Raw genomic sequence first — 10,524 nt, 5'->3', positions numbered from 1 at the left:
TGACAACGCAAGTAGCAACATTTTATAAAAGGGGTATACAAACTTGTACAATTCTCTGACAAAAGCCTGGACTGTTGCAGGATTCATGCAAAAAATTGTGTAAGGGTTGTATCTTTAATGAAGAAATGGAGCTTACTTTCCAAACACATGTTTTCAACAGAGCAAGTCTATCTTCCTATTAGTTTAACAACAAACAACAAATAATCAAAAGGAAGAAACGAGTCACACTATGAGAAATTTACTGACTAAACATAATTTTGGCTTAATATTTTCACGTTAGAGGAGAAAAGAGGGAACTTAATGTTATATGAATGTATGAATGATATAAGTAAACAGTCTACATTGTTAAAAGTGGTGTCGGTGTATTGAAATTAAGGAGGGCAAAAATGTATTTTTCAAATCTGAGGGAGAAGGAAATAATTTTGGGTAAATATATAGTGGTTAGCCATTTCTGCTTGAAACATGCTAAATAAATACAGGAGCAGCTTGAAGCACCCAAGCCAGGCGTCAACTGGTGGTAGGGGTTTGTGTCCCTCGATTTTGTCATCCCTACACCCTTTTTGTGGGTTATTTTTACTAAGAATTCTTGTTTCCTTTGTTATTTTCACTCTTAATTTTTTGTGAACAGGCACAACTACTTAAAGGAGATGGACCATACGAGACGACTTCAGTAGTAACATGAAACATAAGATTTACTGACGACCACAAATTTTAAGAATTCATTAAGAGTAAAACTTTAATAATAATAATAATAAAAAAACTATCTACAAATATTATAAAACTAAGAGATAGTCTTTTTCTTGCTACTAAGAAAAAGTAAGATTTGTGTACTTAAAAAACTTATATTTGTTTATATTATCCTAATAAAGATACAAAAAAATTAATCAAGTGCTTTGACGCTAACATTTTAAAACGACGAAAAATGTAAAACCAGTTCATTAATTAGAAATATTTGAGTTTTATTTAGACCAAAACATACTTTTGTTATTATATCCAAATTATAACTTAATCCTTTAATGTACCGAGGACACTGAAAATGAAATCTTATTCTTTCAACTGAGTAAGTGGAAACTTCGTCTTCTTGGAATGTCAAGCCTTCTGGAGTCCACTTCGGTCTCCTTTTGGCTTCACCACGATTTTCAAGCTGGAGATGATTATGGTCTTATGGTCTGGAATCATGATTTTAAGTCTTGCTACCATCTGCTCGCACATATTATTATACCACGGGAAATCGAAGATACCTTTGTTTAGATGTTTTTCAGTGTTAGCTAGTTGGCTTGAAAGCAGCAACACGTTGAAGTCAGACTGAGGGTTTACCTCACTGAAAACTTTTCTAGTATTGATTACTTCCTGATGGATGCATTCACATTCAAAAATCAAGTTATTCATGGATTCTGGAATAGAGTTGCAAAATCTGAAAAATTGATCGGCTCATTGATGCAAAGTACACTCCTCTTTTCTCGGGATCAAAGAGTTGCTTTTGATTCTATAGTAAAGAATATTATCTGTCCTTGGCAGAAATAAAGAATAGAAGGGGTTTTTTTGTTTTTGTAGAAACTCTCCTTCTGTCTCTGAAGGTCTGAGCCTTTGAATTGGGGTTGATTGGATTATACAAGGAGCTAGAACTTGATGTTAATAAGGCTGTTTTGGAGACTGATTAATTAATCTGTTATTGTCTTCTGGTCTATATCTATGGCAGTCCAATAGATATTATCAACGAGCTGAAACGCGCCTTTGCAGTCTGAGGGCAATACTACTCCTCTGGAAGCTTGTGGACTTACATTGACGACCTTTAAAGCCTCTTATATGGCCGACAGCTCTGCAGTGAGGATGGATATATCATCAAGAAGTCTGGTTTTTATATTCAGTGAATAGCTTGGGATAACAAACGCAAAGCCACATCTGCTGCCCTTCACTGAACCCTCAGTGTAAAGTTGGAGAGTCTGAATACAAAGGGGTCATTTTCTCATGAAAAAGTGTGTGTATTTGGATTGAAAGGTAATTTGTCTTTTGCATGGGCATTAACTCAAGTGAAACATTTGGAGGTGACATTTTTCATCCTGCAGGGACATGAAAATGACTGAAACTGATCGAGTCAAGCGTCCAAAAAGGGACCATCGTCACTATGTCAAATACATTATTGAAAAAGTATCCAAACTATGCAAAATACAATCTTTGGCAAAAGTGAGCTTAAAAATATCATACTCGTGTGACGTGTCACTTGTGTCTTGCTGTAATATTTGATGGTCATTATATTCCATCTTTCTAAAATAGAGGGCAGGCCAGTTAAGTGTTACAATTTGTAAGATGGGCACTGAGCATGAAGCCTCATGGCAATTTTGCTTGCCACATTTTGAATTATTTCTATCTTACCATGATAGGTCTTACTACAACCTCCATACGATTCAATGACATTCTAAATCTTTGAATGAACAAATCTCTTGTAAAACTCATAAAGCATTTCTTGGGAATTGTTTCACCCTGCCAGTCGATTAAAGATGAGTAATCTTCCCATACATGAAATTTTTCCAAAGTTGATTTGATTTCGTCATGTCAGTCTTGGATCCAGGCATACTCCTAGAAACAGAGGTGCTACAACGTATTAAATTCCACATTATTAAAATTGGTGGTATGACAGACTTCGTGTTGTAGAACATGATTACATTGGTGTGAGAATTGGAGATAGGTAACTTGCACAACCATATACATTTTTTTTAGGGATAAACTCAGGAATTAAGTTTTTAATGAAAAAGACCTCCATAAGCAGCTATGTAGTTTACGCTTGGCAGGCGCAAAGTTTGGAAATAAGAAACGTATTTGAGAAATCAGTAGTAAATGAAATATATCACCATAAAGTTCTTAAAATTATAACCCCCCTTATTGCTATGGCAAAAGACAAACACTGTCCTAAATCTAAGCTACGCAGTAAAATGGATATTAATAAAATTTAACACTTGACATTGTTATTTAAGTGACTTACAAGCGAAAGTTTCTTTTTAGGGAGATCAGTTGAGCTAACCAATAAAACAATACCACTTTTATTATTCAGTTTTTACATATTCCCAATTCCCTTGATTTGATCGATAGCCCGACTGAACCTATGATTGCTGCATCTCTCGATGGTCCGCTGCAGATAAATTGCGCGAATTGCACTGTTCAGCTTTTAAAGAAGAATAGGAAAAAAAAGAGGTTGAGACAGTTTAGGCTTTAACTTTATCTTTGTTATCAAATTTTCCAAATACATTACCAAAAATTACCGAACACATTTTGTTTTGTTCTGTTAGCGTGTTTTGGTTTCTTGGTGCTATCCAATTGTGCTGATAGTGATGATTCTCTGAAGTTGGGAAGAAATGTTCAAATGTTAAGACAAGAGGGAGAAGTAGCAAAAGAAAGCAAAGAAATAGATTTTGACCTTTTGGCTTTCTATCCATTATTTTTTTCATGTGTTTCTCTCGATAATAGATCCAGTCATTAGTTTATTTTTATTTTATTTTTTGTTTACTGCCGATTCTTTATAATTCGCATTTCTATCTTCATTCTATCTAGTCTATCCATTCTATCTAAATCATATTCTATCTATATCTTGCTGTAACTCTTGATGATCAGCTGCAGATAGATTGCGCAACCTTGAGGTCGGATCTGTTTGTAAACAAGGCATTTTTTCGGTTGTTTCATTCATTGATTCAAGTGTGACTCAAGTGTGACAAGAGGAGAGAATTTACGCAACAAAAAAAAAACTCAAATTAACATACCAAAAGAAATACCATAGCAACCAAAGGAAAAATCTTTTGCAACCAAAGCAGCCGAAGGAAAAAAGGGGGCAGGTATGAAGACAGAAGATGGGGCAAGGGGGCAAAAGGGTTGCCCCCTTTATTCTAATGTCCTTGGTACTTCAAAGATTAGTACTAAGGGGATTTCAGAGACTATATATTTTACTGTAGGTGGAGCTAGGTAAATATTTTAATTTTCACACATGGCAATGGACTTATTAGACCATTATTCTGACATTGTTTACGCAACAATCTGAATTGAATATTGTTCTTTTTTTCCATATGTTAATCCTTGAAACAGTATGAGAAAATCAAGAATTGTCCAACTATTTATATATTGTGATATTGCATTCACTTATGACGATGATGAGTCTTCAATGCGTCATTTCATCTCCTGTTGTTCTAATCATAGTTTATATATTATAATGACATGTTTAACAAAATTACAATAAGCAAGATAACTAAAATTAGAATGCCATTCATCGAGATCCAAGGTCATCGTAGCATGCATCACAAACTCTAGCTTTCCCCTTGACACTTGGAACCTGGGCAGTTTTGGAGGAACAGTCGGCACAAAAGATTTGTCCGCAATTTCTACAATGATGCTTGCGCAGAGTAAGGGTGAATTCCTTGCGACAGTTGAGACAGTGAGTTGTCTCCCTATCGTCTGCCCATTTTCGTCCCGTGAATTTGGAGTTTTCCATCTGTAAAGAATTAAGTTAGGCAGAATAAGAAAAGCATTGGTTAGTAAATTTAAATCGAACAAAACATTAAAAAAAACACAAAATTAAATTCTACATGAAATAAAATGAGAGCTTATTGACTTTATTTCTAGGAAAAAGCCTAAATCAACTACTCTGTATTTTATAGAAATAAACTTCTCTTTGAAATTCTTTAGGTAGCAAAAGAAAGGAATTGGCTACTAAGCTTAAATCTAATAATTCATCAAACAATGCAAAATTAAATTTTGCGTTAAATAAAATGAGAGGTCTAATCTAATAAAATCTAATAAAACATAAAAAACCGCAAAATTGAATTCTGCGTAAAATACAATGAGAATTCATTGACTTGATTTCTAGAGAAAAGTTTAAAACAACTACAATGTATTTTAAAGAAATAGAGATTTCCTGTCCTTGGAACATTTATTTAGGCAGTATAAAAAAATAAATGGTAACTAAACTTAAAACTAATGAAACAAAAGAAATTTGTTTTTGCTTTAAATAAAATGAGAGCTTATTGATCTGATTTCTACAAAAAAAAGCTTGAAACAACTGCACTGTTTTTTCAAGAAATAAACAATTCCTACCCTTGGAACATTACTTTAGGCAGCAAAAGGAAAGAATTGGTAATGGAAATGGAAATTGGTAATTCGAAATGTCTAAAACAAATGTCGTATTTCTCGGAAGGGGGGGGGGGTGGATGAAGTATAAAATTTAAAAAAAAGGACAAACACCAATTATCTAATAGAATATCTAACATATACACTTCACCATCTCGCAAAACAAAATTCTAGTTCAAATATTAATTTCACTATTCCAAAATGTATTTGTGCTGAGTTTAACCAGTCTCATCCACCAGGGGTTCCCCTCCTCCCTAAATCCAGCACAAACAAATTAGTATTTATACTTGAACTTTGATGCAAAAATAGTCCAAGCTACGGTTTAGTCCATTTATACAACAGCAGAGCCTTCAATGTACCTTCAAGAGTTGGTTTTCACGTCCAAGTTCGTGCAATGCTCCCTGACTATCGTCAAGTTTTTTCTTGTTTTCAGCAAACAAGCTATTTATTTTCTCAAGTTCATCTTCAGCCGAAAGAATTCGATCCAAGAGAGCCTTCCTCTCTTCTGCTCCAGACGAAACAATAAACTCCAACTCTGAAACATTCCAAGTTTAGCGAAAAAAAAAGTTTAAACCAATGTTTAATACAGGCAAGCTCTTAAAACGGCCCGTGATGTTTGACAAGCTGTAAAATAAGAACTTTCCACGGGAATGGAGTATTTCCGAGGAAAAATTTTCACGGATTGCGAATTTCCAGCATGATTTGAAAAATTATCGGATATCAAAGTCATTTTTAAATGAAAGTAAATCAAGGACAATGTTTCAGGCGGAATCGTCGCAAAAAAAATATCCAGGGGTATTCTCAGCGACAATGTAATTATCCTGGGGGGGAGGCATGAGAAGAAATATCAATGGAGGATCGTCTTATAGAGGGAGGTAATTTTCCATAGATGGGGAGCCAGATTTCCCGGCAGTATTTGAAAAACGATCTGAAATTTCATGAAAAAAGATGTTTATTCGACTGAAAGTAAGAGCAACATTAAAGTTTGAAACGATAAGCTTGTAAAGTATTAAGGAATGTTTGCTTGAAGAGCGAGTTATTTAGGAGGGAGCAATCCCCCTAAAGTATGGAATAGTTCCCCTTCGTTTAAGACTTTAATGCTGCTCCTTACTTTAACTTAAAAAACTTTTTTTAAATTTAATAATCACAAAAAAGCCTTAGGAAATCAAAATCATCAGCATGACGAGTTATCACTTTCACTAATTATGTTCACTAATTACTAACTATATCACAGTGAAACTACACCCCTAATTATGGGGAGCTCTATTGTTATTAGATTATCACAAAAAGCCTCGGGACTTTTCTAATTCCAACGTTGGTCACAAATTCCTAGCTGGTAATCACGTTACTGTCATTCATTATGCACTTGGATTTTGTTTATGGAACCTGAAGTGTTGTTTACGCCCCCTAAGCATACCTTAAAAAGACACATCACTTTGTTCTGAAGGATCTGAACCTGTTTGAAATTAGAATGAAAATTGCTTGACCATACCATGAATCAGTATGAAACATAGGAGTGAATCAAAACATAGGAGTGAATAAAACCTAAATTGTGATTTGAGAAATAACAGTTGTTGTCTATGTGACTAGAGAATTTTGTCCCTGTTTGCTATTTATTTACTTTTTACTTGAAATCACGATTTAAAAATAAAAAATGCGTTAAAAATAAAAAATGCGTTAAAAATCATGCTATTGGGACGCGACACCTCACAAGGCTCTATAATAGATGGCGTCATTAATGCACACTAAAGAAGAATAAAGTAACAAACTTTTCTTTAATTCCTAATAAAATTGATTTTTATTACAAAACCTTGCTTATAAGTACATAATCATGTTAACGCTCCAATTTCCTGGGGCCTACGATGAAGCGCTTTTTTTACGATATTAAAATAAAAAAATATTTAATGGTGCATATAAGCTATGTAGTTTCTTTCCTTTTAAGATTCTAATTTCAAGAATTCTGTTCCATTATCTAGTATCTTTTAGCACTTATTTCAAGTAAACCTTATAATTCAGACTAGTGAATAACACAAAAAAAATATTTCCGAATGTTTCAATTTAAATATAAATACAATATATAATAATTTGAATAAAGATAAATAGAAATACAGTTAAACAATCCAATAATAAACATTCAGCTCTATAGTTCTATTTAGTCACTGACCTAATTTAAAGTCTTATCCGTTGTTATATACTTTTGTATGTTCATTTTAAATAGAAAGGCAGCATATTCGAACAAATTATTAAAACGGAACTTTTTTGATTTTAGACGACTATTTGTAGATCTCTATTTGGCTTATTATTAGTTTTCTTTTGTGTTCCTTTCTTAAATTCTAATGTCTACCAACTTGCCAATAAATACAAGGTTCGAGCCAGATTTAGCCCCTCCCCTGTAAAAGAAAACGAAAGTAGACCTCTTTCTTACGAAGTCCATTTTTTCTTTCTTCCTTTGTATTATAAGTTCTCTTATTATAATATTATTATAGCATAATATTTCGAAGAAAAATGGATTTTTTCAAAGTATAAGGAAAAAATGCTGTTCATTGAAATCAAAAAGGAAGAAGCAAAAACAGTTAGCTTTACTCGAAGAGGAACAAAAAAAATCAATTAAGAAAAATGGATTGTCTTCAAAGTATAAGGTAAAAAGGCTATCCATTGAAATCAAAAAGGAAGAAGAGAAAAACAATTAGCTTTACTGGGAGAGGAACAAAAAAAACAACTAAGGAAAAGAGATTTTTTTCAAAGTATAAAGGGAGAATGCTGTTCATTCAATAAGCAAAAGTAGGAAGAGTGGAACAAAGCAAAATGAACAGCACTAACCTATTTTTTGCCCTTCAGTTTGATCCAACTTTTCTTGGATATCAGCAAGATTTGTCATGACTGCCTTCAGCTTCTGATCCGAGCTATCCAGTGCATGTTTAGTAAAAGAGAGGTCACTTCGAAGATTTTTCATGAGCAACAAATTCTCTTCTTTCTCTCTTTTAAATTCTTCTTCAATGGATTTCTAATGAAATAAAACCATTTTCAAACGTAACTTGAAGCATTTAGGATTTTTGAAACAGTCTTGATATTTTTTAAGTAAAGTAAAGAAGCAAACCCAATCAGTTACGAAACGCAAAAAAGGAACGCAGTGACATAACGTTAAACAAAAGTTTAACGTTAAACATAGCGTTGGCAAAACATAGCATATTTAATAATCTAATGATATTGGGCTCAGAGAGCTTTTAAATATACTTTTTATTTTTTGTTGGAACCATTCAAATCAAAATACCTGATATGGGCAAAGTTCCCGGGCTAGTTTACCCAATATGCAGTAAGAGTCAACAGGTCTCTTCGATAAAATATGTCCTTAAAGAAAACTGTTTCATATAGACGTTCAGCACCAAACAAAGCCGTTTTCCAAGGTCTTTTCCTGCATAGATGCACAGGTTTAGTTTTCATTCTTCATTACTTTGAAATGTTATTGATTTTTTCTTCTTTTTTCATTCTCATTTTTTTAAGCACTGGAGACAGCCAGGGGAAAGTCTATTTTGTTGTTTCCTTATTTTTTTATTACATTCTTTCCTGTGCATTTTTTCTTTAACCAATCAGAGTAAAGTGCGCATAAACTCTTTAATATAGACAAGGGAAACAAAGCTATTTTTCAAGGGCCATTTCCTAAGTCCTTCCTCCTTCAAGCAATAAGAGACAGTTGCGCATAAATCGTTTCACACGGACATGCAGAGTACCCAAACTGTTGTCTAAGGGCTCTTTCCTGCATAAATAGTTTCAATTTAGGTCCTAATTGTGGAATACTGGTCCCGTTTTTGGTTGGGTTTTCAGTCGTTCTTATGCTATTGCTTTAATGATGCTAAAAAAAAAGTATGATTTGGTACTTGAATATGGTCTAAACGCGTACACACTCCCGTGTAAAAGCCAATACCAAAAAAAATTGTTCAATCCACATATTGTTTTGGTCCAAAAACCTTCTAAAGAATTACTATATCAGTAATTTTTTTTCCTATCTTTTTTCCTGTTTAAAAACCTTTTCCGCGATAAATAATCGTTCACAAAACTTGTAGAGCTGCCTTTAGTATCGCTATTAAACTAATTGCCCTAAAGATAAGCCAAAGAAAATAAAAGAAGGACGCTAAGAACAGTATTATCAAACTGTAAAGATATCAGCATTTCAAATGACTACAAAAATAGGAAAAATGCGCAACTAAAACGGCTTGAAAGCTGCCATTCGGATCTTTAAATAAAAAAAAACCGTTCTTTTGAACGAAATAAATATGTGCTTGGTTTAAAAAAGGAAAAGCTTTCTTACCAATTCAATCCGTGCTTTATCTGCCTCTTTTTTCAAGGCAAAAGCGCTTTCTTCCAATTTTGCTTGAGTCTGTTTCCATCGATCTTCGTTTTCTTTATTTTGGTCCTTAATTTCCACAATATATGATTCTAAGGACTCTTTCTCGCTTTTTAACATTTGCAAAGAGTCTTCAAGCTTATCATTGGCCTGAAAATGTCATAAGTTATAAATAAGTTAGTAACCAGCCTCCTTGCACCTTTCATAGAAAGATATTATGCAATAATGACTTCAAAAATTATTTTTAATATGCACTAAAAGATTGCTTTAATCTCGCCTTCGCACAAGGGGGGGGGGAGATGAGCAAGACGAACTATTTTTTTTATTTAGACTAGATTACTACACTAATAGAACATGCACAACGGCTGGGTAAGCTGTGAATGGAAACCCAAATTCTGAAATATTTTTTCCGACCTGTAAAAACGTAACAAAATGCAAATTAACAAATTTACGATGCGCTTCTTCAAAAGAATTTTTTGTACCCCCCCAAAAACCAATGGATACGCCCCTGGACAAGTCCCCTGATGCCACATACACCCGCCTCTAAGGGGGGCGTGCAAGCCTAGGATGCCAGTTCGCGAAATTATAGTGGGTGGAATACATTTCTTAAATACTAGGGGGGTAACTCAATTATTTTGCAGATTTTCAGTTAAAATACCAAAAAAGATATTTCTCAATGAATTTACCGAAAAGAAACTTCGAAAACCTTAGGGAGTGGACAAAAAATCTAGGGACAATCTCCATCATATTACTGCTAACGGATACCCCCTCTCCAATGAAATCTTCCGGCCAAAGTTAAAATCATGCAAAGCAGCTGTTGCTATTCTTGAAGAATATTTCAACGAAAGTGTGTCAAAAGTGCCTTTTGTTGATGAAAATGTGCTTTTGAAGTTTAGGCGGAAGCTTGAAGGTACAGATTTTTAGTTTCTTCGGGATAGTAATGACATTGATACCAAATTTGGTAAATGGTATGAAAAGGTAAAATTACTATTTCAAGAGTGTTTGGATTTTAAAGAGACAAAGCTAAGATATAAGTTGCCAATCAAACCTTGGAATACAGAAGGATTACTAGC

General features: G+C 33.7%; 1 protein-coding gene across 2 annotated transcripts in view; it reads right to left on the bottom strand.

The window, feature by feature from the left end:
- Nucleotides 1–4,167: 4,167 nt before the first annotated feature.
- The window catches only part of LOC136031107 (early endosome antigen 1-like), a 122,265-nt gene continuing 115,908 nt past the window's right edge, over nt 4,168–10,524 (bottom strand). For both annotated transcript variants that reach the window (XM_065710416.1, XM_065710415.1), the window contains 4 exons: nt 9,416–9,601; nt 7,930–8,113; nt 5,469–5,644; nt 4,168–4,474 (listed from right to left, as the gene is read on the bottom strand). In XM_065710416.1, the coding sequence (XP_065566488.1) occupies nt 4,250–4,474; nt 5,469–5,644; nt 7,930–8,113; nt 9,416–9,601 (771 nt within the window). In that variant the 3' untranslated portion in view covers nt 4,168–4,249. The remainder of the gene's footprint in view (nt 4,475–5,468; nt 5,645–7,929; nt 8,114–9,415; nt 9,602–10,524) is intronic.

This window comes from Artemia franciscana, chromosome 9, assembly GCF_032884065.1.
Source record: "Artemia franciscana chromosome 9, ASM3288406v1, whole genome shotgun sequence".
Lineage (NCBI taxonomy): Eukaryota > Metazoa > Arthropoda > Branchiopoda > Anostraca > Artemiidae > Artemia > Artemia franciscana.
This window is presented reverse-complemented; position numbering and strand designations above follow the sequence as displayed.